Below are 25458 nucleotides of genomic sequence, written 5' to 3'. Positions count from 1 at the left end.
GCTGCTATTTAGGAGTTGGAGTGGGAAGGAGGGCGAGCGTCCCCGTATTTTATTCATCTCAGTGTCTGTGGCATCTGGCACTCGACGGTGTGATCGTGGGTGCTTGCTCAAGTGAAGGGAGAAACGAACCTTCAAAGGCAGGTGGAAGCGTGCGGGCCGCCATGCTTCTCAGCATGCGAGGGAGCAGGAGACGGCCTCTCCTGTGTGCTTCTGAGGAGGATTCGGTCGCCACTGGAGACTGACCTCCAATGCTTTCTGTATCTCTTGGCAAATACTGAGTGGTTCTAGACGTGCTTTGTAACTAGTGATAGTCTAAGTCATTCTGTAGTTTTCTTTCTTTTAGTTTCCTTCCTCCTACCACCCCCTGTCCATCTCTGTCTTTATCTCTCTCTCTCTGGCCAGAGGTGCATAGGACTTTGCATACAAATATTGAAATGACAGTTGGCCAGCCCCACAAGGCTAAATTATAGGAAAGGAGGGAGAATACATTTTAGTAGTCAAGAGGAGAAGCCATGAGGAAGAGTCACAGGGTAATGACTGATTTAGATAGTGGGTCTGTGTAAACTTCGCAGAGCCAGTGCTAGGCTTCTTTAGAAAGCCTGTTTAAGCAGGATCAAGCTGCCCTTCTGGGGTGACACTGACTCTAGGTACCTGCTTTCTCTGAGGGCAATAGGGAGACTGGAGGGTTGAGAGTTGACATACTGTCTGCATTCTGCAGCTTTGCCTTGAGTGTGTGAGTGCAGTAAGGAGAAAGGAGAAAGTGGAGGTTAGAAATGTGAAGTCGAACTGTGAGGTAGATGTTCCTAGGACGATCAAAGCTCTGTCCTCTCGCCACTCCACCTGATTCAACAGCACCGATGCTGTGTGACCCACACAGCGTGCCTATAAGGATCGAAGGCCTGGGCTCGCTTGGAGATTTTAGACGTTTGCTTTTCAAGACCGAGGAAGACTCCTTGGATGTTTGTGTGGTTTACTGCCAACTGGCTGGTGTTTTCATTTTGACTGTGCACCCCAGAATTCTTCATACTTACACTAGGCAGTGACTCCCCTTTAGCTGGTTTTTACAGGTTGGTTTTCCCAGTCGCAGATCTTTACCAACAGTAATATAAAAATCCTTAGCTTGGGTGTCACAAGATTAATACTGAGGAGGTTCAGTGAGTTGGTTGTTACTTACAAGCATGGTGACATGTGCTACAGGCGTGCTTTTTTCACGGAACCTATTACTGGTTGAAATGTCTAATTATATTCACCTTTGTCTTCAAAGACATTATGCTGAACACTGCTATTTTAAGTTTAAGGTATTGGGTAAAATAGTGTAGCTGTCAAATTAGGAATGGTAGGCTGGTTTTGAAGTAAGTAGGCATTAGTCTAACATGTTAACATCGAATGTACTACTTTCAGCTTGGATCATAAAGCATCTAGGAAGGAGGTTATCTCCACATGAGCACAGAGTATGAAAATAGGGGTTTGTTTTCTTTACTTTGTTGATTATGTGATGTGTGTGTCTGTGCTTGTGTACTGTGTGTGAAGCTGTGGAAGAGAGCATCAGACCCTCTGGAGCTGAGGTGGTGATTGTGAGCCACCAGGTGTGGGGGCCGGGAACAAAGCTCGGGCCTGCACCACCTCTCTAGCCACATATTTTTAGGGTTTAGAACTCTGTTTAGTGTAGAACTGATATCTGAGGATGATCACTGAGATTTTAATGAGATCGGGCTTTTCTTTCATGTGTATTAGATCATATTGATTCTTCAGTTTGGTTTTGATAATGTGCAGAGACATACTTAGTAAAATCGGAATTTTCCCTATATTTTTTGTGAGTCTAGGCAAAGCTGATTGATGGACTATCAGTTTTTCTGGGAATTTCTCTGTCATCCATCCACACAATAATTCTGGCAGTGGGATGCAGAACCCCTAAGTTCTTTCTGAAAGCAATAACTGTCTCATATCTTCCCATGATTGCCTTAGTATAATCACTGGAGGACTTATATTCAAGAAGGCATAAAAATAATTTCATTAATATTTATTTCAAATTTGAAAACTTGAAGATGCACAAAAAATAAGCGAGCAGATGACTGAGCACATGGGCTTTTTTTTCTCCCAGAAGGGTTGGAATTCAGTAAAAAGCAGACGTCATGTCGTGTCCGGCATTTCCTACAACTCACCCTTTCCATAGAAGAGGAGGAAAACCACAGCAGAGGAGCCAATCAGCTGTTCTTGTGCCTCGGGAAGATCATCTTCCTCCTCTTAGGGCCATCTTGGGCTATCTTTGAGTATCAGACAAAGCTAACATCTTCGTATTAAGAAAGTCCACTCTGCTGGCTGAGTGCGATGGCTTACCTTTGTAATTCCAGCACCTGGGCCTTAGAAGTAGGGCCAGGAGTTCAAGGCCAGCCTCAATCACAAAAATAAGTCTGAGGCCAGCACGTGCTCTGAGAAAGACCCTATCTCAAAAGAACAAATAAAACAAATCCAAAAGTAAACAAATCAGCCAAATTAGACTTCCCCTTTAACTGTCCCGTGTGGTTTTTTATTTAGAAAATTGTTTCTGCTGCAGATCCTTAGCTCCGCAGAAAGGAACAAAGAGGAAATGTCCCTTCCGCCTCTTGCTCTCTTCCCTCTCCTCCACATCATAGCCGTGGGAACTAATAGAGCAACATTGTTTTGTGAGATTGCCTCTATAATAATTCCCCTCCCTCTCCCTAAATGCCTAGCTCATTTCTGAAGATCAATATAGAATGTTCTCTCTTGTAATAGATGCTCTGTTCCTAGTTGTGGTCTTGCTGTCATAGCCGCAATAACTATGCCATTGTGCAGGAAGGCTGGGCCACTGTAGTTATTGTACAGAATGATGAATACTGTTTACTTGTGATGTGTTGTCCCCTGCATCTGTGGAAGAGAACACCAAGTCATTGTAACTTGCCTGGCACACGATCAGACTCATATAAAATATCATTGTCTGCCCACCAAGTTAGCAGTCACAAAGAACTATTGACTTTGTTTTTCGTACACAGAATTTGTGATGGCAGATTCCTTGCAATTGAGATTGAAGGTGGTAGGATCAGCCACCTAGTGTGTGCTAACTACAGTTTTGTGGTATATTGGGTGGGGGATCAAGTTCTGAGAGTCCACATCTTCTCTGACCCAGTAAGAACTGCTGAAGCACAGACACACACGTTGAATAAGGGACTCACAGGACCTGTGGCAGTTAGGAACCAGACCTCATGACAGTGTCACCCAGGCGACCTGAGGATTCTGAATATAGTTGCTTTGCTAGATTCCCTCACCTATATAGGAAATAAAATCATATTTACATAACTGAAGTAGTACTCATCTCTTAACGACTATGGACTGAGGTGGAAACGTTCTGCTCTAGTAAATGACTTTAGCGGGATTTTCAAGGATCTGCAGCACGGCGCTTTTACGACTGTTTGCCTGACTGTCCGCATCCTCCATTTCCCATCCCAGGGGCCACATCAAGCACTTCTCAGTGGTGGGAGTGCCCCTTAGCAGGCACTGTGGAAAGACCCTGGATGCGGTTCAGGCTTGGTCTGTTCTTTTCAGAATGGATGTTTAATTTGTGTGAGTGTTTTTCCCGCACGTGCGTATATGTTCTGCGCATGCCTGGTGCTCACGGGGCTCGGAACCTCTTCCAGAAGAACTGAGTTCTGGGTGGCGGTGAGCCACCCTGCGGAAGCATGGCGTCTGCTAGAGCGGCGAGCGCTGCCACCCGCTTCCATCTCTTAAGTGTTATCTGTATAAAAGTTTTTCATCAGTATGTTCTGAAATTAACTGCTTTAAAAGTAGACCAAATAATATTTAGGGCTCTAAACTTTTAATATTAAGAACATGTCCTCAAACTTTTAGAAATTTCAAGGTTTTTTTTTTTTGTTTTTTTTCCTGTTGATATTGTTTTATGTGATCACAAAATACTTAATTTTTATTTAGAAATAGAAAATACTTCTGACATAGAAGCTTGAAGTTTCCTTTTTATATTGCATTGAATCTGAATGAGGCAAAATTTGCTATTTCCCAGTAGATGTGTGAATGGGGCCTAACTCACAAATGTCTTGTTTTTACATATTTTCCTTAGATAAATGGAAGTCAGTTAACGTATGAAAAGTTGCTTTATTTTCCTTTAAAAAAAAAAAAAAACACCAAATCCCCTTTCTCCCCCTGATGAACCAGCGTCTGCCTGTGTAGCGCTAACTGCTGCTGTTTTTGCTTCCGTGACAGCGAGCCGATGGCGGAGTCTCTTCTCTTCACCTGCCTCCCTGGCTTTCCCTTATAGCCCTGTTGCAAGACTCAGCCCTTATAGCAATGGCATTAGTACTCCCAGCTCCTCTAAAACCTCCAACAAAGCAATACTAACACCTGAAAGAACAGGTAATATTTCAGTTCCTGACCAGCTGCTTGCTTTGCTACTTAGCCATGAGGGTGGCCTCGTATCTTGGAGGTTACGCCGCACGCTTCCTCTGGGTACGGCAAGCATCCACGTGCTTGTTCACTGCTTGGCTAGGTTGTGTTTGGTAGATTGTCCTCTCCAGTGAGAGCACACATGTACGTACGTGGACGCACCAGTGCTTGCCGTGGACCGGATATGAGTTTAGGTACTTCTTTACTGATTTCAAGATGACACGACTTTATGTCATTTTCTAAAGAGTTTGTGATTTCTGTTAGGTTTTTGAATCCAGGCCTCAGCAGAAGGAATGCTGGGCTTTTATGAGATCAGAGTCTCACCATCGCCTTTATTGTCTCAGTGTTGGTGTGAAGCCATCGCAATAAGCACTCTTTGATTTGGCTCCTCCCTTCTTTGGTTCATTTGTATTAGCCCACTGATTATTTCCCCCCGGGTATCAGCAAGTCTCCTGTGATTGCTCACCAGTTTAAATTATGCAGTTGTATATGATTCTATAGAAATGATTCTTTTATACATGGCCTTTTCTATTTATGGCACTACTGTGTCTCCCCACTAAAAATTAAATTTAATTATGGGATATATAATCAGTTATTGCCAGATACAGTCATCTGATCAATTAAAAGTATACATATATATGCATATATTATATATACATACATGTATGCATTTATATACATATACATTTATGTATGCACATTTTTCTTAGCATATGTATGTGTGTATACACTGCTCCCTTAGACTTTGGCACAAATTTTTTAGTAGACAGTATAGAATGGTTTTGCTTTCATTCTAGAAGTCAGATTTGAAAAAAATGAAAACAGTAAATAAGTTGTTTTATACTTATAATTTATAAACATGTAAAGAAATATTAACTGTCAAATGGTGACATGCTAGTCTTTTTGTGACATGTAAACAAAAAAATGCCCCTTGTATATGAGCTATAACACATGTGTACCTATGATTTCCATAAATAATAACGTATTTCCTGTGTTTCAGGTTATACCTCCAGGGGCTCTCCACTTAGTCCTCAGTCATCTATCGACAGTGAGCTGAGTACCTCAGAGCTGGAGGACGATTCTATATCCATGGGATATAAATTACAGGACCTCACTGACGTTCAGATCATGGCTCGCCTGCAAGAAGAGAGTACGTTCTTTCTAATGGAGGAATCCCAGGTCCCCACTTGGACATTACTTGGTGGAGAATCATGCACTTTTCCCAGGGAGTGGGCAGACAAGTGGATTCTTTGTTTTGTATCAGCTTCCTTTGTAGTTGGAAGAGTTACACGTTCCTTAAGTGCTGAAGAACACTGTAGGCCTTAGGCCAACTCTCAGCATCATTCATCTGTGGAGAGTGTAGGCATTCCTGAACAGTCCGCTCATAGCTATAGTAAAAAATGATATACAAAGGTTCTCAGCATCTTTATTTGCAATAACTTATATGGTTGCTTTTCTGTTGTGGTTGTTAAACACCATACGCACAGGCAGCTTAAGAAAGAAAGAGTTTATTCTGCTCATGATTCAAGAGGGTGAGCGTCCACTGTGGCATGTGGAGGTCCAGCAGCAAGCAGCAAGCACGGTGTCTGGAGAAGGAAGCTGGGAGATCACATCCTTCACAGCAAACTGGAAGTAGGGCCAGGCTATGCACTCTCAAGACCTGTAGCTAGTGCTGCGTTTCCTTCAGCAGGGTTCCCAGTATTTCAGTATTTCCCATTCACACCATCAGTTCTGGCAGGCTGTGCTTAGATGCCCTTCAGTCACAGATGCTTCAGTAGGTGTGGCATGTCCATATCATGGAGTATCACTCAGTAGTAAGCAGGAACAAGCTATTATAGGCCATCTCGGGTGGGCTCCTGGGAATCCCAGATGTGTGCAGTGTAACTATGTAACATTTGGAAATGATACAACTTTCGAAGTGTGGGGCAGATTGGAGGGTGGGGGTGGGGCCCAAGGTCCTGGAAAGAAGATGGTGGCGGATGTGCTGTGAACAGGTACCGCTAAGGTGTAGAGACACTTGGCATTGTGGATGGCATAAAGGCATGCAGCTAGGACAGTTAAGGAAGTAATAATGACCTGCACATACATAGGTAAATGAAAAAAAATCTGGATAAAATGAGTGGATTATATTACTGTCAATATCCTAAATATTATTCTAATAAAAAATTGCAAAACTGTTGGAAATTGGGTGAAGAGCTAACATTGCTTCCTAGGGCTTCGTGGGGCCCATAGCAATCTTCTAAAAAATCAGTTAAAATGCACTAATAGGCCCCAGGCTGAGAGACTGCGGAAGACTACCGGGACTGGAGCAGGTTACCAGGTAATCCTGGTGTGAGGCATTTCCGAGGAACAGGTATCGAGGGCGCAGTAAGCTGTGCATTGTGGACTGCGGAGAGCTTGCTTGGGGTTTGTCTTCTCAGGCCAGCACAGTGGAAACGGTTAAGCGCACCAGTCTCCTCATTTTACAATCACACAGAGCACCGTGAATGAGACACACGGTGATACTTACAGAGGATTTAGAAAGATGCATGGCGAAGAGCATGGTGGTTGCTTTGTGTCACTAATGGCAAATTTCAGGCTCAGTCTAAAATGTGGGGAAAGATTAGATGTCATTTTTAAATACTAAGGAGCCATGAAGAGACTACTTTAAAAATTGGCTACGGGCAGTGTTAGTAATGAAAAACTGCATTATAATAACTTCCTAATAATGAAAAACAAAGACAGTGTGGCTATCTTTGGGGTGGTTGCTATCTAGGATGGCCTAGAACTACTGAAGCATTGAAACCCCGCCATGCTCTGAAAACATTATAGCAAGTAACATAAAAGAAGGTGAGAGGTGACCTTGTTAGAACATATTTGCTCCACAGGTTTTAAACTTTCCTCTTAGCCCTGCACATTGGGAGGGAGCAGGGACCTTACTGCATCAGGGATTTGGTTTTTATAATTCTTCTAGGTCACAGGGATTTGTAGTTATAATGGTTATTTCTTCCTAAACTGTCTTCACCTAACTGTATTCCAGCTTGAAAAGGATAGTTTGGACGTTTTTATAGGGAATGATTTCCGGAGCCATAGCAGGTGGGTCTGTTTGGTCATCACAGCCATGGGGATGTGGTGTTTCATCACTGATGGACCTAATATTAGGCATGTGATTGGTAGATAAATGTATGTGGGGTTTTTTTTTTGTTTGTTTGAGTTGGGGGATTATTTAATGACCTTAAACAAAATGTTGTGTCCTTGTTTGAGTAACTTGATGGCCATTTTAAGATAAACTATCAAGTACTGTCTGTTTTACCAGGTCTCAGGCAAGACTATGCTTCGACTTCGGCGTCTGTGTCCAGAAACAGTTCCAGTGTCTCCCTGAGTTCAGGGAGAAAGGGGACATGCAGTGACCAGGAATACGATCGCTACAGCCTGGAGGACGAGGAAGAATTTGACCATTTGCCGCCACCTCAGCCTCGCCTTCCGAGGTGTTCACCTTTCCAAAGAGGGATTCCCCACTCACAGACTTTCTCCAGCATTCGGGACTGCAGGAGGAGCCCCAGTTCCCAGTATTTCCCTTCAAATAACTTCCAGCAGCCGCAGTATTACTCACCTCAAGCCCAAACTCCAGACCAGCAGCCAAATAGGACCAACGGAGGTAAGCTATGTTTCCAGCCAATAGTTCCTTGGCAGGTGTTTCTCAGGTCTAAATTTATCCTCATGCCCTTATCAGTGTGGTCTAAACTTACATCTAAAGTTGACTATCTCCTAGCTGTGTCTCAGCTTTATAGATTTCTGACTTCAGGAAAACCATCATGATGATCCGGTCTCAGAATGATCTTTTGTGTATTTGTATGTGCACAGCACACACGTGCATGATACACACACACCACACATGTGTCCACAGAGGCAGAGAGGTTAGAGGTCAATGGCTATTGGCATCCTTAATTATTCTCCACCGTATTTCATGAGACCAGATACTCCACTGAGTCAGGAGCTTGCTGATGGGGTTATATGGGCTAGTTGGCAAGCCTCAGGGTACGCTCTGTCTGCTTTCCCAGAGCGGAGATTACAGGAGTGTTTTTCTTTCTTAATGTGGGCGCAGGGACATCTGATCTCCGGCCTTACACCTGTGCTGCATGCATTGTACTAACAGAGCCACCTCTCCGCCCCTAAGGATGAAGATCTTTAGCTGCTGTTTGTCCGCTGTGAGGCGGCAGTCTTGGGAGGCTGAAGGCTTTATGGCTGAGCTCCACGCGGTTAAAGGCCCCTATTGCGTTCACAGCATCAGTAGCCTGTTACTGTGGGGTTTGGGCTTCGAGCGTCCACAGTGAAGACTTGTGAGCCTACTGCTCTTACGCCCTCAGATTTAGGGGAGCTTGGGGAAGCACTGATCTAATTCTCAGATCAGTAGCCACAAAGCAGTAATGAAGGAGGCAGCTGCTCCATGTTTTAATGAGAAATTGATCTGTCATATCAGTGTGGTGGGTTATAATTCTCTTTTACATTATTTACTGTCCTCTTCTTTATATTCCAAGAAATTAGACTGACTACCAGGCACAACTGAGAGAACACTGGCCTTAGCATGTTGATGATCAGATAGAACCTCATGCAGAACCTAGAAAACTGGAAGCGACTACTTGGTTATTTCGGACTTATATAATTAGAGTCCTTAATTATTAAGTCAAACCATTTCTCAAAGTCTGTAAGTAGGTAAATGGCCCTTTAAAGTGTCAGTAGGGTGAATACAAATTTGATATTAGTGATCAAACACTTTTAGTTTTCCCCTTTCCTTCCTCCATACTTGAGTTATTACTGCAAACTAGACGTTCATTTGAAAGTATGGAAAGCACTACACGATTCCTGTTAATACACTCATATTTTAAACTTGAGAGCGCTGGCTAAACAAAGTCTTAGCAGCTAATATCTTAAAGCTCCTACTGCCGGGCAGATGGGGAAACCTTCTCCATGCTTACTGGATGTCATGACGCCGTGTGCAGCTGGAGATGGACACCCGGGCTTGTTACCTGCCGCTGTTTTCCAGCGCCGCCGTTGCGTTTGTTCTGCCAGCCCTGGCTCTGCACCTTGGCTGGCATTGTCGGTGGATCGTGCTCTTCAATGCCACTGTTTCTGCCATGGAAAAGTGGTAACACTTTCGTCAGACGCCATTTGGAAAGGACTAGGTTTCCCTGAAGCCCACACTCTGATGCCGCTCGCGGGATCTGGCTGTGCAAGTTCCTAAGTGTTCCTTCCCGTGAAGGGACATGGAACACAAAAGTGATTTCCTGGCTGTGCTTCTGAGTAACAGCTTCACAGCTGCGAGCACAGGCTCTGAGGTCAGCAGGCCCTGAGTTCCGGTCCTGTCCTGCCGAGTTCCGGTCCTGCCCCCCTGAGTTCCGGTCCTGCCCCCCTGAGTTCCGGTCCTGCCCCCCTGAGTTCCGGTCCTCCCCCCCTGAGTTCTGGTCCTCCCCCCCTGAGTTCCGGTCCTACCCCCTGAGTTCTGAGTTCCGGTCCTACCCTCCACTCAGCCCTTTCAAGCTGACGTTCCTCAGGTCCAGATAGCATTGGTGCTCTTAGCTGTAAAATGAAGAAAAGATAACATCTAACTTTCAGATTTCACATCAAACCATCTGGTGCATTTTTCCCAATTTAAATATGTTATAAGGAATGAATTAAATAATGAAGACTGCATTGCCTTGAGGAGAGGTGCTGAATGCCATTTCTCTCCCACTCCACCTACACTTTTTGAACATTTTTAAACATATGGCTCAGATATCTGAGCTTTCAGTGTTATTTGAACCAAGTTATGGAAGAAAATGGTAACTTTGAGAATACCCAATGTTTTTCTGAGTTACTAAAACAATATAGATGGGGGAAGATTATTAGCTCTTCAATCTATTTTTTAAAATGATGATAAGAAATTTAAGAGGGCACCTAATGTTGCCAGGGGGATTTCTTAGGGGACCCTGGAGTGAATCAGGGCCTGGAAGGGAGGTGTAGATATGATAAAGAAACATTGTGTATGCATATGAAAAAATTTAAGAATAAGATATTTTTAAAATATACTGAATTTTATGTAATTACTGGGACAATAAACCAAACTGGCATTGTGGCACACACTTTTAATCCCAGCACTGGGGAGGCAGAGGCAGGTGGATGTCTAAGTTTAAGATGTGTTTGGTCTATGTGGTAAGTCTAGACCATCCAGGCCTACATAGTGAGACTCTGCTCAAGCAACCAAAACCACAGCCAAAATAAATATACGGCAACAGACTAAAAGTTAGAAATAGATATTTTAAATTATTATTATTATTATTATTATTAACTTCTACACTGGTTTCAATAGACTACTTGTGAAAGTTCATGACATGTTTGGGGAATCTTTGAATTGGGAATATATTTGTCAGACAGCAAATAACAAAAGTTACGTTTGTAACTACGTTTTGCAGATCATTTCTACCATTCCTACATTCTTTTGGGTCTGGTGGTGTGCTGTGCAGACCCCTTTCATGGGTCTGTGTTGACTGGCATGTGAACCTAGTTTCTCCTTGGTTCCTGAGTTGTCTTTGTTCCACAGAAGGCTGAGTTTTGCTGCCCCTGACTGAACATCTGAACTCTTCTCCTGCTGTCTTCCACCTTTCTGCTGTATATTGGTCCTTAAGATGAAATTGCTGAATTCTTAGGAAGATGGAATTGCTTTTCAGTCCTTGAACTTTAAAGTGTGTACTGCTATGAATGTACTCCAGATTGTTTGCCAGGGAGGTAAACCACATTTCCAGATGGTCTGATTCAACCAGAGACCACGGCTCACTTGGAAGTGTCCAAGTATTTATACATGGACAGCTTATTAGTAAGGGTGTATTCCAGGATTATGGTGTTAGTAAGTTGACTTGGTGCCCAAGTACTTGTAAAGATGCCTTTAAAGACCAGTGTGTCTGGATTAATGGAGATTAATGGAGACAATGGTGTGTGTGCTTTACCTAGATCATGGTTGGAATGGGAAATGTAACAAATGATATTCTTGAGGTGTCTGGAAAGTTTTGTTTGTAAGTTATGGTGCTATGCTTAAATGTGATAAAAAGTATTGTGATCTCATACACATCTCTCCATCTTAGGAGCTCCATATGCACTTGGGGTTGAAGTATCAAGAGGGTCTGAAGGTTTTATGCTGTTGAGGGTTTGAAGGTTTTATACCGTTGAAAGCACACGGATGCCCGATGTTACACACAGGTGTTCCGATGAACTAACTGGCATGCTGAAGCAGCTCGCAGCTCTAGGGAGAAAACACATGTGCTCATGGTGCAGTTTTAAATTTTGCTATATTAAAAACATTTATGGTAGACTTTTGAAAATAAGTGCACTTTAATTTGTTTTACTTTAGAGTATGGGAGACCAGCCCAGGGACTAATTTGTGCTAGGCAAACAGTTCTCCCACTGAACACACTGTCAGCCCCTGGAATTAAATTTTCAAACTATAGAAGTTCAGTATTCTATTTAATAGAAAGTCATTCTTTCCCTCTATCTCCACGCCATCTAAAATATGCATAGTCAAGTACTGGGAGTCCAGGGCAGCCTCGTTCAGGGCATAGTCGTCCCTTAGTCTGAGGTTCTATTTTCTGGGCTTTGTACCCTGTTTACTGAGGTCAAAGGATATTAAATGGAAAATATTAGAAATCAACCATGCTTGCTAGTTTTCTGTCAACTTGACACACGGTAGTGTAACTGGTGAAGAAGGAGCCTTGTGGAGAAAGTGTCTCTGTGGATTAAGCTGCAGGCCAGCCTGGAGGGCACTGTCTTAATTACTGATTGGTGAGGGAGGGCCCAGCCCACTGTGGGTATCCCTAGGCATGCTCTGTGTGATTCTGTACGAAAGCAGGCTGAGCAAGCCATGGGGAGCAAGCCAGTAAGGAGCATCCACCCCTCCATGGCCTCTGCATCAGCTCCTGCCTCCAAGCTCCTGCCCGGTGTGAGTTCCTGTCCTGACTTCCTTCTATAATGAATAGTGATATGAAAGTGTGAACCAAAAATCAACCTCTTCCCCTGTAACTTGCTTTTAGGGAAAAGCTCATAAGCTTTTATTAGTTCTTTATCATAGGTATGAATATTCAAGAAAAACAGTATATGTTCATTTTGGTACTTGCTGTGGTTTTAGGCCTTTGAGATTTTGGAAGGAATCCCAAGAGTAAGGGGAAATAACTGTAATGAAGAAAATAACCATGAAATAGGAGAATCTGTGGCAGGGTGCTATAGAACTGCACAGACGGGGAACATGGGAATGGCAGTCAGCACTTGAATAGAAGGAGGCGCTGTATCCACTCATAATGTATTAGCAAGAATTTGCAGGTTGGTGTAAACAACGCTGATCTATCACTGCAGTTTCTAACATTTATTTTACTTCATTATACTTACTGTGTAATATGCTTTATTATACTTGTTGGAGTTTTTTATTGTTGTTGTTGTTGTTGTCTATTCCCTAGACTACACCAGAGAGTAAAGAGCTGCTAGACAGAGGTAGTTAGAGAACAGGAGCAGTGGGGGCGATGCTGTGCATAAGGGGGGAAGAGAGAGGGATGGGGCTTGATTCGCATCATGAAGAGTCAAGCACATCACTGGTTTCTGACTTAGCTTACCAAACAATATGACTGCTGGACTGCATGCTCTGATACACACACTCCAGTGTATTAGGGTTTATAATAAGACAATTGTTAATAGATTCAAACAAAAACACTAAAAACAATAAAAACAAATTTACACATTATCGTGTTCTTGGTCTTCAGAAAATTCAGCCCGACTTTCTTAAAATGTTATTCTTTAATATTTAATTTCTTTCATCTTGGAGAAACTGAACTTGTCTTAGTTTTTCCTCTGGGATTGATAATGGAACTAAAGATATGAAATTCAGAAATTTTAAACCATAAACTCAAGGAAAATTGGAAACTGGAGGTCTCATACACTGTGGCATCCCAACATAAACAGAGGGCTTGGCATTCAACATGTGCACCAGCTATCTCTGTTCATTCCACGAATGGAGGCCTGTGTTCAATGGAGGAACTGTTGTGACTAGTTAAGGGAAGGGGGTCCCTTGTCAGTGGGAACAGGCGAATGGCAGGAATGGGCATCAGGAGGTGGGCCTGGTGGTGTGTTGAGCCCATAGCCTGGAGGCTTATTCTGACCCATGTTCAGAGTTTGGGGCTTTGGGGCTTCGGTGAGAAGGATTGGAACTGGCAGAGCCAAGCTGGGGCTTCCCAGAAGTGCGCTTGTGTTTTGGAAGAGTGTGGCAGGGTCTGTGGAAACCCTGTGGGTTTTGTGGAATGGGTAACAAAAATGAGCTCTGAACTGCAGTGGTGGAAGGTTTGCGGCATGTTAGAACTGACTGAGTTTGGGCAAGCGTGTCTACATGATGTAGACCTAAAAGGAGAAAATAGTGCTTGCTCCAGTTCAGGCTTAACCTTCGTTTTCTGCGTTGGAGTGAACTGACCTGTGTGGTTATGGAGGAGAGGGCGGTATTACAAAGAACCAGTTACCTTGTACTGGTTCTTGATGCTTTCAAATCTGAGCCAGGCTGTTTGTAACTCTCTGCTACCCCCTGGTGGCGGAAAGTGGGCCTAGCAGGAGAGAAACAAAAAAATCAGGTCATTCAATCTTTTGGTCTCTTTTGAGTGTGCAAACAGCTTGCATATAAGGAGGGTTAATGCTTTGAGGAAAGCATCAAGAACCAGTACAAGCCACATAACTGTGGTGGCGCAAGCCTTTAATCTCAGCACTTGGGAGGCAGAGGCAGGCAGATTTCTCAGTTCAAGGCCAGCCTGGTCTACAGAGTGAGTTCCAGGATAGCCAGGGCTACACAGAAAAACCCTGTCTCAGACAAACAAACAAACAAAAAACAATGTATCAGAATATTCTAGAGTATACATTGCCCATATAAGAGATTGGTTCTCCCTTAGTCTATTTGTAATGGACATGCTGTTTTTTCTGTGTCCTTGATCAAAATGGCATTTTTATTTATTTACTTTGAAGCAAATGTTTCTATTGGCATGCAATGTATTTGCGGTTTTTAACTTGGGAAAATCCTTTCTTTGTTTAGATAAGCTACGAAGAAGTATGCCTAATCTGGCCCGAATGCCAAGCACCGCTGCAGTCAGTAGCAACCTCAGCTCGCCTGTGACAGTGAGGAGCAGTCAGAGTTTCGACTCAAGCTTGCATGGAGCTGGAAGTGGGGTTTCTCGGGTCCCGTCCTGCAGTAAGTGTAACAGAGCGAGGGCTCTAAACATTCTAGTTAGCAGAACACCGGGAGGAAATTTTTCCAATATTTCTTTCTCACTTCTTACATTTCTGTAACTTAGTTTTCACTATGATCAATCAGTATTTCCCCCAGTGCCATTGTTTCCAACTGTTACAACTAATATATTATAGGAGGCCTTTAACTCAAGGATTGCAGACACACTGAATAATCACCAGTGTACCCTTGTACATACCCTTTCCCATACAGATCCTTATCTTTCCTTGTGTGAGTCTGCCATTTTCACCCAAGAGAGGCACACCAGTTTGGTCCAGCTGTTACTGTGGTCATTTTTCCATTATTACAAAGCATTTCCCTCCAAAGATGAAGATAGTGTTGTATAAGGTAATTTTATATCCTCCATTCCAGTGTAGCAGTAAGAATTCACTCGTAGCACCTGTAGGGACGCGGAGGCTCCAGTTACTCATCCCATCCCTGCGTATGAGGTCTGCTGGGGTTGAGTCTCACACAGACCCCGGGCCGATATCCACATACTATAAGACGGCCACAGAGAATGCAGAAGGTTACCTAAGAGTTTGCATCTCTAGTGGTTTTTAAATTTGCCTTCCTCAAACCTAGGTTTGGATATCAGTTTATTCCCCAACATGCAGTTGTCTTTTATTTCTTTATGTCCTGGTTCCTAGCAACAAAATGACTGCATTTATTCTGTATAAGGAGCTGTTTTAGCTGGTTTTTAGGCATTGTCTTATGCCCTCTACCAACAACTCTGTGACGTAGTTTCTATTATCATTTTGTTGGTGAGAGTTTCAAATGGGTAGAGTAACAACTTAGCCAAGGGTGGGCAGGTCAGAAGTGCAGAGTTAAACAAGGTCTGTCGTCTCCTGCTATGTTCTCTGCTATACAGTTGAGCTTCTGTAACCTAGAAATCAAAAATAAAAATGTTTCACCATCTGAAACTTGAAGGCAGCGTGATACCTTAAGTGGGAAATACACTTAAGTTTCTCTATTCTGTGAAACTTATTTTCATATTAAAAATATTTACAATGTTGTATAAATTTACCATTAAGTTATGTGCATATAAGTGAACTTTGTATTTGGACTTCAGTTCAACCACAGTGTGTGGGAATATCTCTTGCTGTTCCCAAGGGAGATGACTTAAAAAGAAGAAAGATGTATCTGGTTTATATTTCCAAAGGAACTTTTTGGCCCACGGCTAGCTCTTTTGCTTTGGGCCTGAGACGAGGGGAAATCCTGTAGCTTGCGGAGGAGTAGGCTCTTTCATAACCAGCATCTGATGATCCCAAAGGTATTCAATCTAGCTCCAGGAATTCCCAAGGTCTTGACAGTTACTGAAGTTCTCAAAATGGCCACTTTCAGAGTTCCCCTGAGACTTCGGCTGAGTCTCAACAGTAAACCACTATGAAATCAAGAACATGTTATATACTTTCAGCATAAAACAATGCAGAGTGAACATTTCCTTCACAGCAGGGAAGAAAGAATAGGGTATAGAAAGGCAAGGCCCAATCCCAGCAAAGCAAGCAACTGAGGTCACAGGGCGAGCATTCTGACACGTGACGCGCAGGCGCAAAGGCTTTGGGTTAGCCCTGCACCTAAAGGTTCCGCTGTGTGCAGGCCATAGCGCTTCTCCACGGCCGGCATAGCGCTTCTCCACGGGCCGGCATAGCGCTTCTCCACGGCCGGCTCCTCGCATTCCCGGCAGCTTTCCTTGGCAAATGTCCCGTGTTTATCAGATTGTATTTCTTGAAGTCTCACTACAAGGCTTCTGGCCCTCCCGCACGCTGCCCAATCTGTCTCCTTTGCTGTCCTTTGAGTGCTTAGGCCGAGCCTGTGCACGGGTCACTCTTGCATTCCGCCTGTGTATCTGCAGAACCAGCGGCATCATGTGATGACTTCAGAGTCGTCTGGCAGCAGGTGTCTGAGTCTCAGAAGAGTCCTCATTCCCATCTGTCCCAAGGATACAGTCTTTCCTGCTGTCATGTCTAACTGGCTCTCTGCTCTTCTACTGCTATGAGAGTCATTAAACACACTTTGTTGCTGTTTTGTTTGCTTGCTTCTGTAAACATTTTCCAAATTCACAAATTCCTCCCTGCAAACCAATAGCAGAGGAATAGAAACCACAATGTTGTGTGGTCAGAGCATCCACCCAGCTTTCAATATTTTGTTAGGTTTTTGAATACTATGACACATAATCAAGAGAAGTCATCCAAAGGGAAGAAAAGTTCACTTTGGTTCAGTGATGCAGGTGTCAGCTCAAGACTGACTGGATTGCTTTGGGTCTGAGGCACAGCAAATGTCATCCCGTGGGAACAGGTAGATGGAGTTGTGGACTGCCTGGTAGTCAAAAGAGAAACAGGAGGGGCTTAGGGATAGAGGTGTGTCTTCCCGGGATAGGGCCAATGGCCTGCTTTATCCAGGTGGGCCCCATCTCCTACTGTTTCTAATACCACTCAGAAAAAGGCCACCAGCTGGGAGCTAAGGCTTTAACACAGGAGCCTGCTTGTAGGTAACATTTTATGGCCAAACCCCTAACAAAAGATATGTCTGTATATATATGCAAATGTTCTCAACTTGAGGGGCTGGAGAGATGGCTGAGAAACTGGCTGCTCTTTCAGAGGACCCCGATTTGATTCCCAGAGACCACATCATGGGTCACAGCCTTCTGTAACTCTAGTTCTAGAGGATCTGATGCTGTCTTTTGGACTCTGGACACTAGGTATACACAGGCATACATTCAGTCAAAACACCCACGTGATTGATTGATTGATTGATGATAGGCGATAGAAGATAGGTAGTTAGGTAGATAGATAGATGGATGGATAGATGGATAGCTGATGATAGATGGTACACAATAGATAGATTAATAACTTAAGTTTGAAGACACCCCAAATCTTAATCTCAGGCCTGTTTCCCAGCATTTTAGATAGAGAGTGCTCAGCCTGTGTGGTGGTTTACTGTTGATGTATTTTACCAGGTTGTGAGCTCCTCTGGACTTGGACCTTGGTTTATTTGATTTTCTGTTCCCAGGACCTGACCTGTTGCCTGAGCACAATGAACTCATTATGAATGAGTGAATGAAATGAACATGAGTTCATGAATGAATACATATCCATTATATAGTTAAATTAGTGAGGTGTCTAATGAAGGCAGAGCCCATTCATGAATTTACTAATGATGTGAAACAGAGGACTGTTTACTAACTCATGTCATTTATTTTAGACAACAGGCTAATTGTATGATGAAGAAATTTAGCTGAGGAAAAAATATAAATTCTAGGGCTGAGTTAATGAAGATCAACAGTGTGAGTGTGGAGTGATAGAAAAATGTTAGCAAATATGGGACTGACTAGGAATTTGTTCATTATAACTCGGTGTGGACAGTAGCATCTTTGAGTGCCGTAAAAATAACACAACACAAAATAGGATAGAGTGTTCGCGATGAAGGATTTCTAGCTAAAAAACTGATGTGAACATGTTGGAAGGAAATGGCCTGTGGCCAGAGCTGAGACTGTATTAACCACAGAATAAATAATAATAACAATAATAATACCACCAACAGCAACAATAATAATAAAATTATAATTCATAATGACATATAAATATCTCTGGGTCCATGCTTAACCAAGCAAAAAACAAGGGATGGATGGGGGGATGTTTTATAGGTGGGATTCTAGTTAGACTATATAAAGAATTGAAAAAGATAGAAAAGTCACTAACAGGACAGCAGAAAAGCAAGCAAGAGGCATTACTATATAGGTAATAGTCAGTCACCCTGGTGGTTTGGATGAGACTGGCCTGCAGCTGGTCTATATTTGGATGCTTGGTCACGAGGGAGCAGGACTGTTCAATGGCATTAGAAGGAGTAGGAGGTCCAGCCTTGTTGGAGGAAGTGCGTCATTGGGGTGGGTGAGCCTTGTTGGAGGAAGTGCGTCACTGGGGGGTTGGGCTTTGAGGTTTTGAAAGTCCGCACCGGCCCAGTCTCACTCCCCCTGAGCTTGTGGAAGTGGTTCCCTGCTCCAGCTCCAGGGCCTGCCTGTGCGCCACCGTGCTCCTGTCCTGATGATAATGAGCTAAGCGCTCGCAGTTAAATGCTTTCTCTTTGGAGAGTACCATGGTCATGGCGTCTCCTCACAGCAATGGAACAGTGACTCAGATATGTGTATTTCAGGTTTAGGGCTTAAGATTCTGCAGAGGCTGCAGGGGAGAAAACTGCATTGACAAAGGACAGTGTCATCAGACCGGACCTTGGGTTTTCAGTCATGAAATGCAGGCATCATAGTCTTCCTGATTTTTGTTTGTTTGTTTTTTGTTTTTTGGATTTGGTTTTTTTTTTCGAGACCAGGGCTATACAGGGTTTCTCTGTATAGCCATGGCTGTCCTGGAACTCACTCTGTAGACTAGGCTGGCCTCAAACTCAGAAATCCACCTGCCTCTGCCTCACAGAGTGCTGGGATTACAGGTGTGCGCCACCACTGCCCGGCTTTTTTTTTTTTTTTTTTTTTTTTAATTTCTAATAAAACTGGAGTGATGTCTATTTTTGCTAGTTTCTTCTGCTAGTATTATTTCTTTTTAATGTGGGTCCCTTACATATGTTGACTAAAGGGACGTGGCTCATCAGTAGGACTCTCTGTGAGAACTGCTCCATAGTGTCATTTCAAATGAAATCGGATTTTCATTGAGTCTGCTGGTCACTTTTGGGTCAATCAGCCGCAGTTTTAGTGTTCTGTATTAATATGTAATATGTCTTTGTTGCTTTAGGTCTTAGTTAATGTGTCTCAGCAGTGTTTTATAGTCTTTTGCTGAGAGGTTTTATGTCTCTAAAATTCAGCTTATCTCAAAGTATTTATTTTTTTATAAATAGTATTTTTTTCAAATTTAGTTTCTGCTAGTTTTTGTGGTATATTAATTTTCTCCTTTCTATAATAAAACACCCTACAAAAGTAATTTTAAAAAGTAAGAGTTTGTCTTGGCTTACAATCCATCTCAGAAGATATTGCGATCCCTCATGGCAAGAAGGCGTGGAGCAGGTGGCAGGTCACCTTACACTGCACAGAGAGGCAGCACAGGTGCTCAGCCAGCTGACATCTTTCTGTGCAGTCTAGAACCCAGCCAATAGCACGGTGCTACCCACATTCAGGATAGGTCTTTCCTCCTCAATTAAACTTCTCCCTGAAAACCTTCTTTGACCAGGACCTGTGTTTCCATGGTGATTCTAGTCTGGTCAAGTTGACAGTGAAGAGTCACAGTCACAGATGCTAGTTAGGATATAATCGTTCTTCGTGTTCTGATTTTCTATCCAGAGACTTTGATAAATTCACTTATCCTAATAGTTGAGGAGTATGTATCGGATCTGGTAGATTCATATTATCGACAAAGCATGTTGAAGAATGATCTAAAATTACAACTGAAACAATGCAGTCTTCCATCGTCAGGAGAACAAATCACCACGTGCTGGAATACTGCATAGTAACGCCATTGCATGTAGGGCTCCCATACACATAATAGTGGGTAAAAGAAGTTCCACACGAAAAGGAACATGGGATGTGAGGATGGCCAGTGTACAGTGTCAGAAGAGGAAATGTTCTGGGAAACATCTGGGAGATGTTCTCCCTGGGGGGAGTATGGGAGTCTCTGAGGAGCTGGTGATGTTGTCCTTCTTGAGATGGGGAGAGAGTTCATGACCATGTCCACTGAAGAAAGTCACCAGCATAGATAGGTACTTCAAGCTGATTATATACCATGCTTCCGAAGAAGTTGAGCCAGATTCACATACTGTACTGTGTGTTTAATTAACAGATTTCTTTTAATTTAAAAACAATGACTTAAACCTTTGCATCAAGGCAAAACTGTGCCATTGTTGCTGTTAATGTTTTTTCTTGGTCTTCTGAGAAGGGGAGTGCAAGCTTAAATATACATATTCCTGCCTGTATATTGCTATAGGCTATAAAATGATGTTCAACGGTGGTAAAATTTTAAAGATTCTTACTCAGATTGCTCCCTTTGTTTTTATAGATCTCGACACTGTTACAAAGGTCAGAATAGTGCTTTTTTAATTGAGCTGTTGCTGAGGGTTTAGACAGTAACGTTAGCTTTTCAAATACACCCTGAGATAGTATCACAGTGAATGCTACATAAGGAATATGTTTGTGCCTACAGATGTCACTCCGACTTCCTTTCTGTGATTACAACTATCAGATCCTCCCCATGTTTGTTTTCATGAGGCCATCATTAGAGATACAGCAAGGAATTCTAATGGGGCCTGGAGAGGTGGCACAGTTCCTGAGAGCATTTGCTGCTCTTCTACAAGACTTGAATTCAGTTCCCAGCATCCACATCAGATAGCTTGCAACCATCTGATTCACACGCGCATGCACGCACACGCACGCATGCACGCACGTACGTAAATAAATGAAAATTAAATTCTAATATTTTTTAAGGAAAAACATAATTGTCTTGGAACAATTCAGAGATTCTTAAATTTTAGAGTCATCTTCTGAATATTTAGAGGCCTTTGAGCAGCACAGATGTGGTCTGATCAGGTCCTCTTACACCTCAGTGTTTTTTGTTTTTTTTCCTTGAGTTTTGGAAATTTTTTTTGGAAAAACTTGTAGCTAAATCTTGCAACTTAGAAATTTCAAGGAAGTTGAGAAAAGAATATGTAATACATAAAATAAAGATACTTGGCATTCTATGTGTATTATTTAATACCACACATTTTTACAAATTCTATCATTTATTCTCATTTATAGACCATCCGTGACCCCATTCATGTACCAGAGAAATGTAAACACAAATAAAGACACCCCTGATTATTTTAAGTGTAATAAGACAATGTTAGTTAATAAGGCTTTGGGTCAAGGAGGGTGCTGACCTAAGTTTGGGGGAAGTCATGAATTATAATCTGATTTTTGACCTTCATGTTGTTCATAGATCAACTGTATTCAGGCATAGTACTACAGACAGACAGAACGGGAGACTTCTGCCAGGGGTTCTCTCCTACTGAAGGGGGCTTAGCCCTGCACATCACTTACCTCTTCCTGTCAGGGAGCGAAGGCTCGTCTGAGTGTAACACTTCTAATTAGGGATCAGTGGCGAGTTCCTCACACTAACATTATTTTCTCCTACAGTCCCATCACCAGGACAGATTCAGCACAGAGTTCACAGCGTGGGGCACTTCCCAGTGCCCATCCGGCAGCCCCTGAAGGCCACGGCCTATGTGAGCCCAACTGTTCAAGGCAGCAGTAGCAGCAGCAGCAGCAGCAGTAGCAGCAGCGTGCCTTTATCCAATGGCACGCAGTTATATTCCAACACGGGCATCCCTATGCCAAACAAAGCTGCGGCCTCCGGGATCCTGGGCCGCAGTGCCCTTCCCAGACCTTCCTTGGCAATAAATGGGAGTAACCTGCCTCGAAGCAAGATTGCACAGCCTGTCAGAAGGTGAGAACGTCCGTCACGTGACTGTATCTGTGCTTGGAAATTCAAAGTTTACCCAGCTCACCCTCGCTTTTCTCTGGCTCAGGTCAACCGTCCGCCATTGTCCTAATGGCGTCCTGGGTCCCCCTTTATCAGCAGGCAATGGATGTCTCCGTAGTCAGATTCCACTTTCTCTCACTTGATTCTTAGTCCTTGACCCATCTATAGAGCTCCCATTCCACCCTGCCCCGAGCTACCTGTGCTGCAAGTTTCCTGCCTCCTTCAGGTCAGCTCTCGGTGCCACCTCTGCTCGAGGTTTGAAACATCTTAGTTGAGCGCATCAGGAACCAGTTTGTATTGCTGAGATCCAGATGGCCCAGGCAAGCTTTGTTTCCCGTCCTAGAAATGCCAGGTTGTTTATAAGGTACGTTTTAGACAAAGTTGAGACAGCAGTCCTGGCTTATTTTCCTTGGTAAATGCAGGTGTGGCATGCTTATGACTGATCAGACTTACATCACACACTACACACACACACACACACACACACACACACACACGTTATTGCCCTCCATTTTTCCCTTGAATATATATCTTGCAGGAGGAAGATTGCTATTGTCAAAGAATATGAGGAGGATCTGTTTTCGTCAAATGAGAAAACATTGGGTTTTTCAAAACTAATTTTTGAAATATTGAAATATTCCAAGATTACTTTTCAGTTCTTTGTTACTATGATAGGATAAAAAAATCTTTAAGTTGCTAAGAATTTGTGCATACGTTCAAAACATAAAGTTACTTTATGTTTTTAGCTGTTTTTCCACCAAGGACCTTACCGTTTACTTTCTAACTTAATTTTTTTTCTGGTCCCTTGAAAATTACCTTGTACACAGCACACATGTGGCTCCACGCTCTGGCCTCTGCCCCAGCAGGCGGGCAGACACTGTGAGAAGGATGTAACTTGATACACATTTGTGACAGTGCCAACAGCTTGGGATGAGGGAGCCCGGATGGGAGAGGGGAGCAGAGCGGGTCATGTGACTGGCGGGATTGCTCACAGCCTTCTTCCTGTCTTCACAGTTTCCTGCAGCCCCCCAAGCCTCTGTCTTCACTCAGCACGCTGAGGGATGGAAATTGGAGAGACGGTTGCTACTGATGCAGTTTTATGGACCCTTGAAGAATGGGAAGAAGCAAAAATGAGGGTGTGTTACCTAGCTGGCTGGGTAACTGTGGATGCTGGGATGCTTTCCCCTTCACACACACACACACACACACACACACACACACACACACACACACGGCATCGTTTTCAGTGGACCAATCACCAGAGACTAACAGTCTCACTTACTCTCTGCCTGAGATACTGCGGCATTCCCAAACCCACGGCCACAGTATTGTTACTTAGATCTAGGAAGTTTTTGTAGAACTGCTCTGTACCTGAATACTTTTTGAGAGAGATTGAGGCGTATCAATAATGCTTTGCCATATGAGGTTTTTAAAGTACTTTGTTCATTTTACCTACATGTTCTAAACACCTTTCCATTACATGTTCTGCATTTTAATACATTGCATATTTACAACTAGGTTCTATAACATGGTTTGAATTTTAATTTTTTATAGTTTACAGGAATTTTATTTTTTGTGCCTATTTCTTTTTATGCCTATGTGAACCACTATGGAACAACTTAAATTTTGTGCCATAAAAATATTTTTGTGGTAAGGTACTATTTTTTTAGCTCTAGGGATATATCAACAAAAACACCCCAAACGATTTGAGACATAATTTTACGTTGAATGAGCACAATTTAACCTAAAGCATTGCAAGGAGACAGCCAGACGGCAGAGTTAAACGGTCTTGTCTTTTTCATTGTTAATTTATTGTCTTACATGAATTTCATATTTATGATGGTATCACAAGCTCATTGCACCTAAGACCCGCGATGTTTGCTAGTCAACCACAATTGATTTTCAATACTTTATTACAAAGGATGAAACTGTAATGTTTTATTAACAATGCTTCTGGAAACGAATGCATTTTAAAGCAAATAAATCTTTTTGATAGACCTTTTACAAAACCCATTTGCACTACTGAATGCTTTCTTATGGTCTATGACTTACTGTTTGTTACTGTGTACACTGCTGTTTTGGAATGTTCGGAAATAAAGACTCTATTTCAGCAATATCAGGTCATGCCTGAATGTTCAACCTCAGAAGAGACCCCAAGAGACAAGGACACATCCGTGTCCCACTACAACTGTGAAAGCGGTTGCTGCAGTGATGTTCGTGGGCAGGGCACTGCAGCCGCAGGCAGTCAGAAAACCCGATTATAAAGGGTTTTCTTTCCCCTAAAATTAGTTTGATAAGAAATATGAGGTTTTAGTTTTTGTGACAAGATTTGGTCTCAGGCCACTAGAGCACATTCTGTTCCGGACATTTATGAATGAGCACAGTGTCACTGGGGACCAGAGTAGCCTTTGGATGTTGAATTGGAAAACTTTCTCAGTATCGGTGAATCCTGCTGCTGTTCTGTGAGGTAGCTCCTCTACCATTGACATCGGTTCACCAAAGCGTTAAAAGGCGTCTGTAGTTATTTATTAACTTTTAACTTTTTTGTACATAGTTCTATCCAGACCTAAAATGACTTGTATAAATAACATTTACTGAAAATGAAATGTAGGTGCATGGGAATGGATATGAATGAGGAAGGAATAATTACCAAACACGTCTTTAGTGATAACATCCATGCTAAGCACTTTATCTACATTAGTTGACTTTTATATCTATCAGTCACACACTGTTCTCCCTTTAAAGACGAAGACTCGGAGTCACAGGCCATGTCAGCCTTGGAGAGCATTGTCTGGGAGTCCGTGAAGCTGCTTTTTGTCCGTCTGACTCAGAAGTCTTTTTCTTCCCTACTGCCCTGCTCTTTCTCGAACATGTGTAGCTAAGTTAGCATATATCATATACACGATATATATCAGTTGATATATTTTATTCTGAAGAGATTAAAGGATGTAATTGATTTTCAGTTTGGCTGTTTAACTTATATTTTTGAAGTTGCAGTTTCCTTTGGGAGTTAGAAGTGAAGGTATCTTCATCCTGGATTTTATATTTTTATTCTAAGAGAGTGTGTAAAACCTCAAACAAGTTGGTAAACCACACTGTGCTGCATCCTGAGAACCATGGGGGGGAGAAGGGGCTCAGGTAAGGGAAGTGGAGAGAACACGGATAATCAAAAAAACCTTCTGGGCAAACCAGGAGCTGGCAAGTATCCTTAACAAGCTACAAAATCAGGGCGTCTCCGTTCCAGGATTTTAGCCTAGAAATTCTATGTAACACAGAATCATAGATGTCCTCACAACTCACTGTAGGATCCAAGTAATAGAAGCATTGAAACAATTT

The 25458-nt window shown here is 42.8% G+C and overlaps 1 protein-coding gene across 2 annotated transcripts in view; it reads left to right on the top strand.

The window, feature by feature from the left end:
* Slain1 (SLAIN motif family member 1) overlaps nucleotides 1-24238 on the top strand; it is a 49712-nt gene extending 25474 nt beyond the window's left edge. The window contains exons 3-8 of one of the 2 annotated variants that reach the window (XM_052190745.1): nucleotides 4234-4383; nucleotides 5414-5563; nucleotides 7709-8050; nucleotides 14477-14632; nucleotides 21777-22086; nucleotides 23137-24238. In XM_052190745.1, the coding sequence (XP_052046705.1) occupies nucleotides 4234-4383; nucleotides 5414-5563; nucleotides 7709-8050; nucleotides 14477-14632; nucleotides 21777-22086; nucleotides 23137-23212 (1184 nt within the window). In that variant the 3' untranslated portion in view covers nucleotides 23213-24238. The remainder of the gene's footprint in view (nucleotides 1-4233; nucleotides 4384-5413; nucleotides 5564-7708; nucleotides 8051-14476; nucleotides 14633-21776; nucleotides 22087-23136) is intronic. The other variant, XM_052190746.1, reaches the window with a different exon arrangement.
* Nucleotides 24239-25458: the final 1220 nt, after the last annotated feature.

This window comes from Apodemus sylvaticus, chromosome 8, assembly GCF_947179515.1.
Source record: "Apodemus sylvaticus chromosome 8, mApoSyl1.1, whole genome shotgun sequence".
NCBI lineage: Eukaryota > Metazoa > Chordata > Mammalia > Rodentia > Muridae > Apodemus > Apodemus sylvaticus.
Note: the sequence above shows the minus strand (reverse complement) of the source record. Positions and strands in the feature narration are given on the sequence as shown.